At 42.4% G+C, this 19387-nt stretch overlaps 1 protein-coding gene across 1 annotated transcript in view; it reads right to left on the bottom strand.

The window, feature by feature from the left end:
• Nucleotides 1-19387, bottom strand: part of TMPRSS9 (transmembrane serine protease 9) — a 229271-nt gene that overhangs the window by 48094 nt on the left and 161790 nt on the right. Inside the window, exons 11-17 of the mRNA XM_069740847.1 lie at nucleotides 19151-19322; nucleotides 18319-18590; nucleotides 17969-18105; nucleotides 17463-17892; nucleotides 15760-15873; nucleotides 3280-3451; nucleotides 2857-3122 (exon numbers count right to left, since the gene is read on the bottom strand). Coding sequence (XP_069596948.1) covers nucleotides 2857-3122; nucleotides 3280-3451; nucleotides 15760-15873; nucleotides 17463-17892; nucleotides 17969-18105; nucleotides 18319-18590; nucleotides 19151-19322 — 1563 coding nt within the window. The remainder of the gene's footprint in view (nucleotides 1-2856; nucleotides 3123-3279; nucleotides 3452-15759; nucleotides 15874-17462; nucleotides 17893-17968; nucleotides 18106-18318; nucleotides 18591-19150; nucleotides 19323-19387) is intronic.

Here is a 19387-nt window from a genome sequence, read left to right as displayed (position 1 = left end):
TGGGCTGTTTGCAAATACACCAAATTCTTGTGGTCAGTGTAAACTTGGAAGGGAAAGCGAGCTCCCTCCAGGAGGTGTCTCCACTATGAAAAGGCTAACTTCATTGCTAGCAACTCCCTGTCCCCGATGGAATAATTCCTCTCCGCCGGAGTGAAGGTCTTGGAATAGAAGAAGCAAGGATGCTTCCGACCTTGAGCGTCCTTTTGGAAGAGGATCGTTTCAGCACCAACGGATGAGGCATCCACCTCAATAATGAAGGTCTTATCTACATGGGGACGATGCAGAATGGGAGCACTAGCAAAATGGGACTTAACGGATAAGAAGGCCTTGGAGACCTCCTCCGATCACAATTTGGGATTTGGACCCTTCTTAGTGAGGGCTACCAAGGAAGCTACCAAAGTGGAGAAGTAGGGAATGAACTGGCGATAATAATTAGTGAACCCCATAAAGCGCTGCACCGCTTTGAGAGAATAAGGTTCATGCCAGTCCATAACTGCTTGTAGCTTGGCAGGATCCATAGCTAATCCCGGGGCTGAGATGATATAGCCCAGGAAAGGCAAGGACTCCTGCTCAAACAGACACTTCTCCAACTTGGCATAGAGGGAGTTTGCCCGTAGGAGGCCGAAGACTCTGAAAACATCTCTCCGGTGGGAATCTATATCTGGAGAGTAGATGAGAATATCATCCAGATAGACTACCACCGAGGTGGAGAACATATCCTGGAAGATGTCATTCACAAAATCTTGGAAGATGGCTGGGGAATTACAGAGCCCTAAGGGCATCACCAGATACTCATAGTGCCCATCCCTGGTATTAAAAGCCATCTTCCATTCATCTCCCTCACAGATGCGAATAAGGTTGTAAGCACCCCACAGATCTAACTTAGTAAATACCCTCGCCCCTCGTAGTCTATCGAAGTGCTCAGATATCAAAGGCAGAGGGTACTTATTCTTAATGGTGATGGTGTTAAGACCCCGGTAGTCAATACATGGATGCAATTCTCCAATCTTCTTTTGCACAAAGAAGAACCCCGCCCCCGCAGGTGACACTGACTTCCTAATGAATCCTCTTGCCAGATTTTCCTGGATGTATAGTGACATTGCCTCCGTCTCTGGGAGACAAGGGATAGACTCATCCCTGGGGAGGCTCTGACCCAGGAAAGAGATCAATAGGACAGTCATAGGGGTGGTGAGGCGGAAGAGTCTCAGCAGCACTCTTGGAGAATACGTCCGCATAAGACCAATAGTGTTTGGGGAGGTAAGATCTGCGGGTACCTCTGTTTTGGTAACCTGAACGCACGCCCTCAGACATCTGCCGTCACAAGATTTACTCCATCCCAGAATTCTCCCAGAGGACCACTCTATATGAGGAGAGTGGTAACACAACCAAGGTATCCCTAGCAGAATCTCGTCTATTCCCTCAGGAATCACAAGAAGGGAAATGATGTCCTGATAGGATGGAGACATGGATAATGTGAACAGGATAGTCTGGTGTGTAATTTGTGAGGGCAGTGTCGACCCATTCACCACTCTTACGGTCACTGGTTTGGCTAGCATAACCAGGGGTATTGCGTGCTGTTGGGCGAAGGCTGAGGACATGAAATTTCCCTCCGCCCCGGAATCCACACAAAGCTCGACCGTAAAAGTGGAAAAGCCAAAGGTAATTGTCCCCTTGAAGGACAATTTGGAGGAAAATGCCGCTGTGTCTAGTGAACCTCCTCCTACAGTTACTAGACGCGGTCGTTTCCCCTGCTGCTGTGGACATTTCTTGGTATAATGTCCCGACTGCTGGCAGACATTACAGACCATGGGTATTCTAGCTGCCCAAGACTTAGGACCCGATCGAGAAACCTCCATGGCCTCATAGGGCTTGGACGCCTGAACAGGGGACTCCAGCGGCTTGTGTACGGTAGGTGCCAGCCGAAACCTCTGCCTACACTGGGCTCGCTCCAACCCCCGCTCGTGAAAACGGAGGTCAATGCGAGTGGATATGGCTATCAGCTCTTCCAGGGTGCCGGGAATCTCCCTTGTGGCCAAGGCGTCCTTCACATGGTCAGCCAGTCCTCTCTAGAACCCAGGGATAAGGACTTTATCCAGCCACTCCAGCTCAGATGCCAAAGTCCGCAAGTGAACGGAAAAATGACTGACCATGGATGAACCCTGTGTCAAAGCCAGCAGTTGGAGTGCCAAATCAAAGGTGACATGAGGTCCCAAAAAGACCTGTCTCAGAGAGTCCAGAAACCTTGGAGCACTCTGCACCACATGATCGTCACGCTCCCACAGCGGCGTTGCCCACTCCAATGCCCTGCCCGACAACAGGGCTACAATAAATCCCACCTTCACCCGCTCTGTGGGAAAACGTGCAGCCAGGAGCTCAAGGTGTATGGCACACATAACAACCTCACGAGAGACACGGGAATCAGAGTGTCGACACCGCTGGAATGACGTCGGCACGGGAGGCGAGTATAGGCTTTTCTATTTTATCGGGGCCAACTTCTTTAATGAATCAGGCTCTTCTGACTCCACCATGCCCCTTCACCAAGACAGGGATGAACTTGATGAATCGAGGCCTATGTCTGTAAGAAGTGAGAGAAGTCATGGGAACTGTAGTCTTTTCCAATTCCTAGAAAGACTTAGCAAATATTGCCTGAACTATAGTGAAAAAACACACCAAGCATGTTCATATTGAGTTCTATTTTATGGAGAACCTGATGTGGGAGTTAAGTGACACAAGATCTTTCTCTTGGATCTTTTTTGAATGAATCCCTTTGTGATGCTAGTCTTCGGGGCACATGTGCTATTGCCTAAAATATACATTTATATGCTAAACATGTTTACTAATTTCCTTTCTAATTACCTCCTTCCTTAGTAGAGCCCCAGCCTGTAATGAAGCATTTTGTTCCCTCTACGAAGCTATGGCTGGTGTCAGGGAGGCAGATAGGCTTTATTAGATTTGTGAATGAGAGAGGTGAAGGCAGCTCCAGCAAAGCCACGTCATTATCCAGGGTGTACACATTGTAGAAGGGATGTTTATGAATTCGGAAAATCTTCTCCACTCTTCCCTCTACCCCATTGAGGAAAGGGGTTCCCAGGTATGCTGCCCACACTTTGGGGTCACTGTAACTGTTAGCATTATAAAAAGAAAAATTACGATGTAGTCAAACACTAATCAACAATTAGTTTCTTTTTTCTCATATGTTTCTGCATAAATATTCAGTCCCCAGTCCCCCACCCATCCCTTCTTCTATCACAGTACCCCGTACAGTATGTCAATAACTACATGTCAAAGCAGTGGGCAGCCGAAAGCAACCAACGGTCCGAGATCAGAACAGCTCCACATTTGTGCTCTTTTCTTCTTAGCCACAGACTAACTTGCCACGGCCATTCCCCTCGCAAGGAACCACTGCCTCCAACTATCTTGTTAAAAGGTACTACAGGGGCAGAGCCACAATCTGAAACAAAGAAAAATAATTGTAAAGGGATATTTTTTTTTTACAAAAATTGGCAAGAGACAAAAATATCAGTACAGTGTAATTAATGCATAATCTACTAATTTGGCAGCATATCCCCAGTAATCAGGCTGTCGGTCAGGCCATGCTATTTCCTTCTCACACTGTTCTTATTGTAGTAAAAAAGTGTCGTGTAATTGATTTGATTCCATTAATTAGTTCAAAGGCTGTAGGAGAGAAATAACATGGCAGATTTATTATTACTGGATTAATTTTAAAGGGAATCTGTCAGCAAGTTTTAGCCACCTATTCTGAGAGCAGCATGATGTAGAGACAGAGACCCTGATTCCAGCAATGTGTCACTTACTGGGCTGCTTGCCATAGTTTTGCTAAAAATCAGTGGCTTATCTGCAAGAGATTATCACTAGAGGACTAGTAAACTTGCCATGTAGTCCTCCATATTCATGAGCGCTGTATAACCCCACCCACCAACACTGATTGGCAGCTTTCTGGCGATCATATTGAAAAAAGTGCATAAGAAACAAAAAAAATTATAAAATTTTGAAGGATAAAAAATACCTTTAGTTAAAAAAATATATTAAGCTTTGTTAGAAATTTTGTTTTATATACGCTAAATACACCCTCAAAATATTTAGTGAGCCGGCACGTCTCAAAAGTGAAATAGAACTATTCGCGTTTGGAGAATAGAGATAATCTATTACTATCATGTATTAAATACAAAACTGTTGGACCCATGTACATTAATACTTATTTATAAACTAGATGGAGGCCCAATGCTATCGCATCGGGAGGGCGGTAATGTCACGATGGGGGCAGGCATGCGGCGCTGTTGTTGCCTAATGGCATCCTGTGATAATCTAATGACTTTTGCATCAGGGGACTCATGTGCTTGACACCTACGCTTATATGCATTGTTTTTGTCCCAGTGATGCTGTTGCTCTTCAAGAGTCTCATTTGCCCTTTGATGTCTTTGACGTTGTGCCTTTGCTGCTTTCCTTTCATTGTCATTGGCGTTGATATAGAAGGGTTAATAGTTTGCCTTTAAGTGCCTCTTGCCTTTAATTGTTAGAATTACTAGAATCTGTTGATGCAGTAGTCTTAGTGTCTCCGCTTCAAGGAGACCATACTTCTTATCATGTATGTTCTCAATATTCAGTCACAGCATGTTATTTGGTACGTGAGAGATTAAAGGTCAGTATGACCCTGGGTGATGGTGGGGGCTACATGAATTGAGTTACATTTATTGTAAATGGTATAAAATATTGCTTCTTGCTCTTTTACTTCAGATAAAAGTGACTTGCTCACAGGATATGTGTGAGGTGTCTTTTTGTCTCCAAGTGCGCTTGTAAAATGACGGGCGTAACTCCACAATTTGGACCTCACTGGTGATCTGTCAGCTGACGTTGGTCAGAACGAAAACAGCTATAACAGCGTACTTTATATGAGGAGCCATGTTGGCATTGATATTTGCTTTTTAAAGGGGTTTTCCCACAAACAAAAGTTCATTTTAAAAATTGTGTCTGACCGTGTACCGAACATACAGAACATAGCTCCTTGGCAGGGGAGGAAGCAAAAGACAATACTGATATTACAGCAAGAGATCGCAGAGGATACATTTTGTGAGGTAAAATATTGTTTAAAAACAGTCAGTGAAATATTTTACCTCAAAAAATGAATCCACTGTGATCCCCTGCTGTAATGTCAGTATTGTCTTTTGCTTCCTCCCCTACCCAGGAGATGTGGTATGCTCCATACACGGTCAGACACACTCACCCTTGTGTCTGACTGTGTACAGAACATACAACAGCTTTTGTGCAGGGGAGGAAGCAAAAGACAATACTGACATTATAGCAGGAGATCACAGAGGATACATTTTGTGAGGTAAAATATTTTTTAAAAACAGTCAGTGAAATATTTTACCTCACACAAAGAATCCACTGTGATCCCCTGGTATAATGTCAGTATTGTCTTTTGCTTCCTTCCCTGCCCAGGAGATATGCTATGCTCCATACACGGTCAGACACAGTCAATTTTTAAAATGAACTTTCATTTGTGAGAAAACACCTTTAATGTGACCGGCTTCCTCTGCCTGTAGACACGTTGCGCATCTGCTGCCGGGATCAGCCAAATGATTCACTGCACCTGTGTGAAATTCACACAGGCGCAGCAAATCAGACCGCCACAATCTTTGTGCAGACAGATAGTGGCGGTCACATTAAAACTGCGCATGCGCTCCGCCTGTTCAAAAATGGCGGCAGTGAGTGAATCATTCAGCTGATCCTGGTGGCGGCGTGTTTGCAACCGTGTTCCGTTGGTGGTACCACACAAGAGGCTGCATGAGTGTGTGAGCGTGTATGTGAGAGTGTGTGTGTGTGTGTGTGTGTGTGTGTGGTGCGACGCAACGGTGTTCCGCTGGTGGTACCACACAAAAGGCCGCGTGAGTGTGTGAGAGAGTGTGTGTGTGGTGCGACGGTGTTCCGCTGGCGGTACGTGCAATAGGTCGGTGAACTTCCTCTGCTTGGAATTCTGGGATACGGTGACATCTGGACAGAACAGGAAATGAAAACATTACAAGGCAATTATATAAATAGAAGAACTGTCATGTGCTAGGGAGCGTAATCCCCTATGGTGGAGGACAGTACATCTGAAATGCGTAGGAGACTCATTCCTAAATCTAGGCGCTTGTCATCTACCTTCCATTACTAAGTTCTCTATACTCCTCACTAATAGATTGAGGGTGTACTTATCGTATATCAACCATTTTTTCTAACAGACCATTATTTTACGCACCCGGGCAGACTGTGCATCAGCATATGCAGCTTTATGCACCATTTCTAATGGAAGCGCAGTGGTACATATTTGTCTATTATATATTAAAACGTGTTCTTGTACTGATTAGCCAATGGTGCCACCACATACTAGGTAGAGGGAAAACGTGTATATATATATATATATATATATATATATATATTTATATATGTATACAGTTGAAACCAGAAATTTACATATGCTATATACAAAGCACATATGCATGTTTTTCTCAATATCTGACATGAAATCTGAATAAATCTTTCCTGTTTGAGGTCAATTAGGATTACCATAATTATTTATATTTATATTTGCCAAATCTATATAATTGTCTAATGGTCACTTCCGTCTTTCTGTCTGTCTGTCTGTAACAGAAATCCCAAGTCGCTGATTGGTCGCGGCAAAACAACCACGACCAATCAGCGATGGGCACAGTCCGGAGGCAAAATGGCCGCTCCTTACTCCCCGCAGTCAGTGCCCGCTCCATACTCCCCTCCAGTCAGCGCTCAGACAGGGTTAATGGCAGCGTTAACGGACCGCGTTATGCCGCGGTGTAACGCACTCCATTAACGCTGCTATCAACCCTGTGTGACCAACTTTTTAGTATTGATGCTGCCTATGCATCAATAGTAAATAGATCTAATGTTAAAAATAATAATAAAAAATAGTTACTGTATATACTCACCGTCCGTCGGCCCCTCGGATCCAGAACAGGCTTTTCTTGCTCCTCGCAACGCTCCGGTGACCGCTCCATGCATTGCGATCTCGTGAGATGATGACGTAGCGGTCTTGCAAGACCGCTACATCATCACCTTGCAAGACCGCAATGCATTCTTGGGACTGGAGCGCGCGAGGAGCATCGGTAATCGTTTTGCCTGGATCCGGGGGCCAACGGAAGGTGAGTATATTACTCACTACTATTATTTTTTTTTATTTTAATTCTTTTTTTTTTAACAGGGATATGATGCCCACATTGCTATATACTACGTGGGCTGTGCTATATACTACGTGGGCTATGCAATATACTACGTGGGCTATGCAATATACTACGTGGGCTATACAATATACTATGTGGGCTGTGCAATATACTAAGTGGGCTGTGCAATATACTACGTGAGGTGTGTTATATACTACGTGTGCTGTGCAATATACTACGTGAGGTGTGTTATATACTACGTGGGCTGTGCTATATACTACGTGGGCTGTGCAATATACTACATGGGCTGTGCAATATACTACGTGGGCTGTGCAATATACTACATGGGCTGTGCTATATACTACGTGGGTTGTGCAATATACTACGTGGGATGCGCAATATACTACATGGGCTGCACAATATACTACGTGAGCTGTGCAATATACTACATGGGCTGTGCAATATACTACGTGGGCTGTGCAATATACTACGTGGGCTGTGCAATATACTACGTGGGGTGTGTTATATACTACGTGGGCTGTGCAATATACTACGTGGGCTGTGCAATATACTACGTGGCTGTGCAATATACTACGTGGCTGTCCAATATACTACGTGGCTGTGCTATATACTACATGGGCTGTGCTATATACTACGTGGGCTGTGTTATACACTACGTGGGCTGTTATATACTACGTGAGCTGTGTTATATGCTATGTGGGCTGTTATACACTCCGTGGGCTGTGCTATATACTACGTGGCTGTGCTATATACTCCGTGGCTATGTTATATACTACGTGGCTGTGTTATATACTATGTGGCTGTGCTATATATTCCGTGGGCTGTTCAATATACTATGTGGCTGTGCTATGTACTAAGTGGCTGTGCTATTTACTATGTGGGCTGTTATATACTACGTGGCTGTGCTATATACTACGTGGCCGGCCGCGAACAATCAGCAACAGGCGCAGTCACAGGCTGTGAATTGGCGCGGGATTTTAACCACGCTTCGCTAATTGGACGCGCCCGGCCGGCTGAATCCTGTGTATTCAATGTATTATTCTAAAATCTTCATAAATAAACTACATACATATTCTAGAGTACGTTAGAATCCGGCTACCATCTAGTGTCAGAATAATGAGAGAGAATGTTTTAAGGCATTTTTATTACTTACTGTGAAGTCTAAAATTTGCCCTTAAACTGAATGACTTGGTCAAACATTTGGGATATCCTTCCACAAGCTTCTCATAATAGTTGGTCAGAATTTCAGCCCATTCCTCCTGACAAAACTGGTGTAACTGGTCCAGGTTTGTAGGTCGCCTTGCTCACACCTGCCTTTTCAGCCATGCCCATAAATTTTCAATAGGATTGAGATCAGGGCTTTGTGATGGCCACTCCAAAACATTTACTTTGTTATCCTTAAGCCACTTTGTTACCATTCTGGCAGTATGTTAGGGTCATTGTCCATTTGGAAGACCCATTTCCGCCCAAGCTTTAGGCCACGTGCACACGCTGCGGATTACTCTGCAGATTTTTCTGGATTGATTTTGGTAAATCCACAGGTAAACCACACTGTGGATTACCTGTGGAATTACCCCGGATTTACCGCGTTTTTTTGCGGATTTTGTACAGATTTCACCTGCGGTTTTACACCTGCGGATTTCTCTTATGGAGCAGGTGTAAACCGCTATGGAATCCGCACAAAGAATTGACATGCTGCGGAATAAACAACGCTACGCTTCCGCAAGTTTTTTTCCGCAGCATGTGCACTGCGGATTTTGTTTTCCAAAGGTTTACATGGTACTGTAAACTCAGGGAAAACTGCTGCGAATCCGCAGCTGCCAATCCGCTGTGGATCCGCAGCAAAATCTGTAACGTGTGCACATACCCTTAGCTTCCTGGCTGATGTCTTGAGATTTTGCTTCAGTACTGCCACATAATCTTCTTTTCTCATGATGCCATCTATTTTGTGAAGTGCACCAGTCCCTCCTGCAGCAAAACAACCCCACAACATGATGCTGCCACCCCGGTGTTTCACAGCTGGGATGTGACTTCCGAGTATTTGTTATTGCTCGGAGATATAGTTTTCATCCCCTCAGTTGCATGACTTACGGCTTCCAGATACGCTGAATAGATGTGAGGAATGCCTGTTTGTTAGGGAATTCCCATATGTATTCAGCTTATCTGGAAGCCGTAAATCATGCAACTGAGGCAATGAAAACTATATCTCCAAGCAATAACAAACATTCGGAGGTCACCCAAGTGTGCTCAGGAAAACCCGAGCAACGAGTATATTCACTCATCACTAGTTTTTAGGCTTCGAAGCCCTCCCTTTTTTCTCCAATGGTCATTATGCCCAAAAAGTTCAATTTTAGTTCCATCAGACCACAGGACACGTTTCCAAAAATTAAGGTCTATGTTTCTGTGTGCATTTGCAAACATTAATCTGGCTTGTTTATGTTTCTTTTGGAGTAATGGCTTCTTCCTGGCAGAGTGGCTTTTTATCCCATGTTGCTACAGTACTTGTTTCACTGTGGATCTTGACACAATCTTACCAGCTTCCACCATCATCTTCACAAGGTCTTTTGCTTTTGTCCTTGGGTTGATATGCACATGTTGGACCAAAGCACTTTCATCTCTGGGACACAGAACCAGTCTCCTTCCTGACCGGTATGATGACTGGACATTCACATCTTGTTTGTACTTGCGTATAATTATTCGTACTGATGAACGAGGCACCTTCAGGTATCTTGAATATGTACCCAATGATGAACCAGACTTGTGCAAGTCCACAATTCTCTTCTTGATATTTTGGCTTATTTCTTTAGAATTTCCCATGATACTACACAAATTAGCAGTGTGTTTCAGGTGTGTATTAAAATACAGAAGCTTCCTAACACATGACCTCAAATGGGCAGTCCATAATTGTTTAAAGTCATAGCAATGTTTGTAAACTTTTGAATTTGCAGTAAGTAATAAAAATGCCTTAAAACAGTCTCTCTCTCATTATTCTGGCATTTGTCAAATATTGAGAATTATGGAAATCCTAATTGACCTAAAGCGGGAAAGGTTTATTCTGATTTCCTGCAAGATATTGAGGAAAACATGACTATGTGTTTTTTTTTATAGTGTATGTAATGTATAGTCCCTAAATATGCAATAGCTGGAAGAAGGCTGCAGCACCGAAACGGGCATTGGGCATCTGGTACGACATTCCAACACAGGTAATTTTATTTTTTACAACTTTCATCTATATTTGCTTTTAGTATGCTTTATTAGGGAGATGCAGCTGTTGTTTCGGTTATTACATGTGCCCTACTGGACAACATAAATACTATTAGATGCTGTACCACTGTGGTGGTTAACCCCTTCAAGTCGCAGCCCTTTTCCGTTTTTGCATTTTCGTTTTTCACTTCCCTCCTTCCCAGAGCCATAACTTTTTTATTTTTCCGTCAATATGGTCATGTGAGGGCTTATTTTTTGCGGGACGAGTTGTACTTTTGAACAACACCATTGGTTTTACGATGTCTTTTACTAGAAAACGGGAAAAAAAATCCAAATGCGGTGAAATTGCAAAAAAAGTGCAATCCCACACTGGTTTTTTGTTTGGCTTTTTTGCTAGGTTCATTAAATGCTAAAACTAACCTGCCATTATGATTCTCTAGGTCATTACGAGTTCATAGACACCTAACATGACTAGGTTATTTTTTATCCAAGTGGTGGAAAAAAAATTCAAAACTTTGCTTAAAAAAAAAAAAGTGGCATTTTCCGATACCAGAAGCGTCTCCGTTTTTCGTGATCTGGGGTCGGGTGAGGGCTTATTTTTTGCGTGCCGAGCTGCCGTTTTTAATGATACCATTTTGGTGCAGATACGTTCTTTTGATCGCACGTTATTGCATTTTAATGCAATGTCACGGCGACCAAAAAAACGTAATTCTGGCGTTTCGGATTTTTTTCTCGCTACGCTGTTTAGCGATCAGGTTAATGCTTTTTTTTATTGATAGATCGGACGATTCTGAACGCGGCGATACCAAATACGTGTAGGTTTGTTTTTTTCAAATTGTTTTATTTAGGATGGGGCGAAAGGGGGGTGATTTAAACTTTTATATATTTTATATTTTTTTCATATTTTTAAAAACATTTTTTTTTACTTGTGCCATGCTTCAATAGCCTCCATGGGAGACTAGAAGCTGGCATAGCCTGATCGGCTCTGCTACATAGCAGCGATCATTAGATCGTTGCTATGTAGCAGAAATGCAGGTGTGCTGTGAGCGCCGACCACAGGGTGGCGCTCACAGCAGGCCGGCATCAGTAACCATAGAGGTCTCAAGGACCTCTATGGTTACCATCCTGATGCACCGCTGACTCCCGATCATGTGACGGGGGTCGGCGATGACATCATTTCCGGCCGCCTGGCTGGAAGCGCCGGTTAAATGCCGCTGTCTGCATTTGACAGCGGCATTTAACAGGTTAATAGCGGCGGGTGAAAAGCGATTTCACCCGCCGCTATTGCGCGCACATGTCAGCTGTACAAAACAGCTGACATGTGGCGACTTTGATGTGGGCTCACCGCTGGAGCCCACATCAAAGGGGGTGACACGGCATGCGCAGTAATAGTACGGCGCATGTCGTGAATGGGTTAAACCATTGTGGAGTAATAAATATTATAGCTCTTGCATATTTAGAGACTATCAGTTTAATGTACAGTATATTAGATAGGATGTTTTTCCCTCTTTCTTGTAGTTGGTGTCACCTTTTGGTTAATCTGTACAAGTACATGTTTTAATATATTTTCTTAAATAAAAGTTATTTTTATCCTTCAAAACTTTTGCTTTAATTTTTGGTTTCTTATGCACTTTTTTCAATATGATTTTTTGTGCATTTGGTGCACAACCATGATGAATAGTCCTATAATCTAGAGTATGTTTTTTCGTAGTCTTTATTAACTCTTATCCTTAGTGACTCTATTGTACTCACACAAGCTTCTAATATTTGTTCTAGCTTTCTGCCTATGCAGAGTACACAAATAACTGGTGTGGGCAGGGTTATACAGAGCTCATCATTCAGAGTACTGGCAGACCTACAGCAGATAAAATAGTGAGTTTATCAAAACTGCAGCAAGCAGCCAAGTAAGTGATATATATTTGGAAGCTGTATTGGTCCAAAATTTGGTCCAATTTCGTGCATTTTAACCAGCGTTATTTTTCAAAATGCCTTTTAAAGTTATCTAATGTGGCATAGAAAGTCTACAAAATACATAATAAATCTAGAACATAAGATGGAAAACTGTTTTTTATGTGCAAATTGAGTCAAAATCCATTTAGTTTAACCCCTTTATTACATACAGTACAGACCAAAAGTTTGGACACACCTTCTCATTTAAAGATTTTTCTGTATTTTCATGACTATGAAAATTGTAGATTCACACTGAAGGCATCAAAACTATGAATTAACACATGTGGAATTATATACTTAACAAAAAAGTGTGAAACAACTGAAATTATGTCTTATATTCTAGGTTCTTCATAGTAGCCACCTTTTGCATTGATGATTGCTTTGCACACTCTTGGCATTCTCTTGACGAGCTTCAAAAGGTAGTCACCGGGAATGGTTTTCACTTCACAGGTGTGCCCTGTCAGGTTTAATAAGTGGAATTTCTTTCCTTATAAATGGGGTTGGGACCATCAGTTGTGTGGAGCAGAAGTCTGGTGGATACACAGCTGATAGTCCTACTTAATAGACTGTTAGAATTTGTATTAGGGCAAGAAAAAAGCAGCTAAGTAAAGAAAAACGAGTGGCCATCATTACTTTAAGAAATGAAGGTCAGTCAGTCTGAAAATTGGGCAAACTTTGAAAATGTCCCCAAGTGCAGTGGCAAAAACCTTCAAGCGCTCAAAGAAACTGGCTCACATGAGGATGTGCCACAGGAAAGGAAGACCAAGAGTCACCTCTGCTTCTGAGGATAAGTTTATCCGAGTCACCAGCCTCAGAAATCACAGGCTAACAGCCACTCAGATTAGAGACCAGGTCAATACCACACAGAGTTCTAGCAGCAGACATCTCTACAACAACTGTTAAGAGGAGACTTTGTGCAGCAGGCCTTCATGGTAAAATAGCTGCTAGGAAACCACTGCTAAGGACAGGCAACAAGCAGAAGAGACTGGTTTTGCTAAAGAACACAAGGAATGAACATTAGACCAGTGGAAATCTGTGCTTTGGTCTGATGAGTCCAAATTTGAGATCTTTAATTCCAACCACCGTGTCTTTGTGCGACGCAGAAAAGGTGAACGGATGGACTCTGCTTGCCTGGTTCCCACCGTGAAACATGCTGGTGACACTGTTGGGGATTTATTCAAAATTGAAGGCATACTGAACCAGCATGGCTACCACAGCATCTTGCAGCGGCATGCTATTCCATCTGGTTTGCGTTTAGTTGGACCATTATTTATTTTTCAACAGGACAATGACCCCAAACACACCTCCAGGCTGTGTAAGGGCTATTTGACCAAGAAGGAGAGTGATGGGGTGCTACAGCAGATGACCTGGCCTCCACAGTCACCAGACCTGAACCCAATCGAGATGGTTTGGGGTGAGCTGAACCGCAGAGTGAAGGCAAAACGGCCAACAAGCATCTCTGGGAACTCCTTCAAGGTTGTTGGAAGACCATTCCCGGTGACTACCTCTTGAAGCTCATCAAAAGAATGCCAAGAGTGTGCAAAGCAGTCGTCAAAGCAAAAGGTGGCTACTTTGAAGAACCTAGAATATAAGACATAACAAAAAAGTGTGAAACAACTGAAATTAAGTATATAATCCCACATGTGTTAATTCATTGTTTTGATGCCTTCAGTGTGACTGTACAATTTTCATAGTCATGAAAATACAGAAAAATCTTTAAATGAGAAGGTGTGTCCAAACTTTTGGTCTGTACTGTATGACGTAAACTATCATGACGCAAACATCATATGTCATGTTCCTGCTTTGACGCAGGCTTGCACGCTGAGCCTGCATCTTTCCCTGCACATGATGGCTGACTTAATCAACCATCATGTGCCTCTAATATCCATGGGTGGAGAGGAGCTGTTACCTTGTTAAATGCCACTGTCAATCTCTGACAGCAGCATTTAACACTCACCTATCGGTGCACATGTGACATGATTACGGGGCACCAATGGGTTGTCATAACAACTGGGGGGATCAGCTGAAGATGCCCGTGACTGTCATTATGATTCTCCTGCAAAAAGCCAGGCCCTCGCTGTAGTTCATAGGAGATTTAGATTTTATCTATACATAGCAGTGCTTATTAACTGCTATGTATAGCACAAGCGATCAATCGCAGCTTCCAGCCCCCTAACTGGACTATTGAATACAGTAAAAATATAAAAAAAAGCACACAAAATTCAAATCACCCCCCTTTTTGCCCCATTAAACATAAAACAATTTAAAAAAAAAATACACATATTTGGTATTGCAGAAATCTGAACTGTAAAAATATAAAATAATGAATCCGACTGGTAAAAGACGTAATAAGAAAAAAAATGGAAACTCCAAAATTACTGTACAATAAGAGGTGATCAAAACATACTATCTACCCCAAAATGATATCAGTAAGAATGTCAGCTCAGGGTGCAAAAAAATAAGCCCTCACCCAGCCCCATATCCCGAAATTTTTTTTACAAATATCCAAATTTTTTTTTAACCACTGAAATAAAACAAAAACCCTAAACCTGTTTGGTATCTGCATACCTGGTCAGTTTTACCATACAGTGAACATGGTAAATAAAAAACCTAAAAATAATTGTGAAACTGGCCTTTTTTTTAGCAATTTCAACAGACTTGGATTTTTTCCCCCATTTTCCAGTACACTATGTGGTAGAATGAATGGTGTCATTGAAAAGTACAATTCATTCCCCCAAAAAACAAGCCCTCTGTGAGAAATTTCATACGTAGCCTATCACAGTCTGCAGTAGGAGAACCTCATTCTCCAGAGAGTGCCGGAGGAGCTGCATTCAGAGCCTTATATATGTGTATAATGTGTAGTGTTGATAGCCTGCCTTATTTAGTCTTCCAGGAGTGTATTGTGAGTGTCATAGTGGCTAATATAAAAGCTGTAATATATATATATATATATATATATATACGGTATATATATATATATATGTATATATATATTTTTTTTTTTTGAACACTAGTGCCACCTATTGGATGTAGCAATCCTAAAAGTCATTATCGACCATTTAACAAGCCTTGCCACATGACTTAGGATAAAAGCCAAACCACTTTGACTGTTAGGACTGCTACTTCCAATAGGTGGCAGTAGAGTTCAAGTTCTCTTCCTCTCTGAAGAGGCAATTTGCATATTTAATTTCCCTAAGGAGCATACTTGCCCTGTAAGCCTCCTCACTCTGACGTGCCAGACCTACCCATGAGTCCTTTCATGTGGATTGTGACACGATGATACCAAAAAATGAACGTTAAAAATGTTTATTATCGAAAAGACGCATTATTTTCCATTTAAAAGAACATGAAAGGTTAACTGGAAATGACCATTCCCTTTTTATGTACTCACCGCAGTTCTGTTCATCAGAGCCATTATTGCAGTCAGGGACTCCATCACACTCAGGATTAGTTTTGCTGATGCAGAGTCTGTTGGAGCATTTGTAGGTGGAAGCGGTGCATGGAACTAAGGAAATGTACAGATCTTTTAGGCACCCTTCAGGCTTTCATTTTTTTTTTGCTTTATTATTTCATTAACCCTATATGCATACGCTCCATATTTAAAGGGAACCACTCACCAGGAATAACGCTGTTAACCTGCAGATGTGGGGTTAATCGGCAGGTTAACAGCGTTATGATGCTGTCCAGCGCCTGTATGTAGCTGAATGCAGCAGGGAGAAAATGATCTTTATTCTCACCGCCAGCATTCAGTATTCAGTCATGGGGGCGGCACCGACGCCGGTTCAGTCATCGCTCTGAGTATATATAGTGACCGCTGTAACCGTACCCCCAGCCCTGACTGCCGCCCGCAATGTAGAGCCAGTTTCAGTCAGTATTGGGGGCGTAGTTACAGTGGCCGCTCTGTATACTCAGAGCGGTGACTGAACTGGCCCCGCCCCCATAACTGAAACCGAGTGCTGGCTGGAAGAGTAAAGGTCATTTTCTCCCCACTGCATTATTTGGCTACGTGCAGGCACTTGACAGCATCATAACTCTGTTAACCTGCAGATATGCTGTTAATCTGCAGGTTAGGCTACGTTCACATTTGCGCCTTTGGGCGGAGTGTCGTTGACGCATACCGACGCATGCGTCATGCGCCCCTATCTTTAACATGGGGGGGCGCATGTACATGCACCGGTATGCGTTGTACTGCGTTTTACGATGCATGTGTCATATAGACGCACAGACAGGGCGCAGAGGACGCTACTTGTAGGGTTTTTCCTGCGCCGAAATTCCTGCTGTGTGCTTTCTTATGACAACGCATGCGTCGCAAAACGCAGCATTGTGCACATGCGTTGTTGGTTGCGTCGCGTCGCCGACGCTGCGCCCAACAGCGCAAATATGAACGTAGCCTTACCAGTGTTATTTTTGGTGACAGGTTCCCTTTAAGCAGTACATTTTGTTTTCTCCACAAGATGGCCTTATTATCTCTAGGATACATTATTAATATTAGTAACCAAAACAGAAAGGGAAAAAGCACCAAAGGAACCAATTACTGAAAAATGTAATACATTTTATTGAGCCAAAAATTAAAACATAACACAACAGGAGCATAAGAAAGATGACAGGGAACACACCATAAAGAGTGGCAACGTGGTATCCACCAGGCAAACCATAGTACATACAATAGATAATAATCATAAGAGACCTGTGTGTGTGGGTGTTTGATTGATTTGGGATTAACAATTATTAATATTAGATTGGTGGGGACCTCCACTGACTGACTCTCCTACGGGTAGGTCATCAATGTCACTGTAGTAGAAAATACCATTCTATGACATATTAATACATTCGATTATTATTATTAACTCTTTTTTGTGGCTCGTTTTTACTCAATTTCAATTATTCTATGCATGCTGCCATATTCAAGTGCACCTGTAAATCCATGCATAGTCCACTAAAAGATACATCTCTGCTTCAATGCATGTTGTATACCTTACCACATTAACCCTAGGGTGTGTAGTACGCTATACAGTATAGTTTCCTTTTATATACTCTATTACAGGCCAAAAATAGCATTCCCCCCAGCCTGGAATTGATATAGTTTCCACTCACCTGGTCTTTGGGTTGGTCTGGGTGGTTCAGTGATCCTTGTTGTACTTGTTTTAGCAAGAGTTGTCCTCTTGCTTGTGGTTTTAGCTGTCGTTGACTTAGGAGTACTTTTTGTTGGTTTGATTTGAGACATGGTAGTCCTAGAAACTGTGGTTGTCCTTCGTCCCGTGGAAGTTGGTGGCCTTACTGTAGCTGGCCTAATAGTGGTCATTGACGTTGTAGGAGGCATAGTTGACTTGGGCAGGTTCATACCACTATCTGTAGTCCTTAATACGGGAGCCACTGTGTCCAGGATCCAATCTTTAAGTTTTGTTACTCTACTGTAAACCCCTGGTTTTTTGGCTTGAGCGCAACCAATGCCCCAACTCACAATGCCAGCCAAGAAGAATACACCTGGACTCTCTTCGCATGCTAGCGGTCCTCCAGAATCTCCCTTTGAAACAAAGTTTGAGTCAGTAGACAAGCTATTGGTTCCCTATTTATAAGCTTTGTTTTTATTTCAGCCATACCTGACAGGAGTCCACCTTCCCATCTAGAAACCCCGCACAGATCATCCGTTCTGTTATTGAGAAGTTATAAAGGACACTGCAAATTTTCTGGTCAATGATACCCACAGACGCTTTTTGTAGAACCTCAGGCTTAGACACTGCATACAAAATAGTATTCATCATTTTTATTGTTTTTATATGATGTAGAGACCACACAGATTTACTATCATTTATTGCTTCTTGGTGAGCATGCCCCCAAACATTATTTCTATAACATTCATTCTAAATAGAGAATGTGTTTAGCTCATCTTCCAAGATGCATGCACAATGATGATTAATACACAACGTGATGGTCTTTCCTAAATTCCTACCGTTGCCTTCTTTGATGTTGCCCCATCCTGATATCATGCACTTCCAACCAGCGGGAAACTTCTGCAGGGCAGATGGGAGACAGACAGGCTGCACATACTTGTTAAAAGTCAGAGCATTTGATAGTTCTACCACAGCTACATCAAAGTCCAGGGTCAGTGGATTGAATTGAGGATGTTGGATTACTCTCTTCAAGCTGACCTTTACAGCCATTGTGTCAGCTCCACTTAGAGCCGTGGAACCCATATGAGCAGTAATTTGGTCCAACTTTGTTCTGGAGAGAAGAGCAGATGTTAATACTGTATTATTTTAATCTTATTTTAAATTGTAACCATTGTTTTTTTTTCATAAATCAATAGTACACACAAAAATAAGAAACTAAGAATGATGTCTTATTTGAGAAATATGCTTCTATGTCCTCCTGGACTGATCATTCATTCTCAACATTCTCAATTTATGGGAAGACAGATTTTACCATTACCATTACTGAGATAGGAGATAAAGTTCTGTGGAGAATTGTGACTGTCATGTCTGGAGAACGTGCAGCAGAATGTCTGCGAGAGGAGGTAAACCAACTGTCATCTACTATCACAGATATGGGAAAATATGTATTCACGGAATACTGATTTTAGCCATTCTTTGAAAGTGAAAAATAAATCCAGAAGGAGAAAGAAGCAGGTTTCTCTGATAAGATAAAGTCCAAAGTTGCTTATTTTCATGTGTGCTGTTGATTTATGACATAAAAATTAAAATGACGGATACTCTTTAGAACGGAGAGTCCTCAAGCTAACCACCTTTGATATATAGCCACAATTTATGCAAAAGAATACTCACTGGTTGAAGCAATGAGCAGCAGACACCAACCACCGATCCCCAATTATTGTGGCCCCACAGAAGTGATGTGGGCCCTCCCTTAGGCTTGCTTGCCATGGTACTTCACCTCTGACGGCATCGAAGCCTCCTACTATTTTGTTGGGTTTTGTTAAGCCGGGACGGCTACCGCATTCTGAAACCATAATACTTGTTTTAAATGAAGTGATTCAAAATACGGTAAGTATTTTCATCTATGTA

The sequence above is a fragment of the Ranitomeya imitator genome, chromosome 1 (assembly GCF_032444005.1).
Source record: "Ranitomeya imitator isolate aRanImi1 chromosome 1, aRanImi1.pri, whole genome shotgun sequence".
In the NCBI taxonomy this organism is placed as follows: Eukaryota; Metazoa; Chordata; class Amphibia; order Anura; family Dendrobatidae; genus Ranitomeya; species Ranitomeya imitator.
Note: the sequence above shows the minus strand (reverse complement) of the source record. Positions and strands in the feature narration are given on the sequence as shown.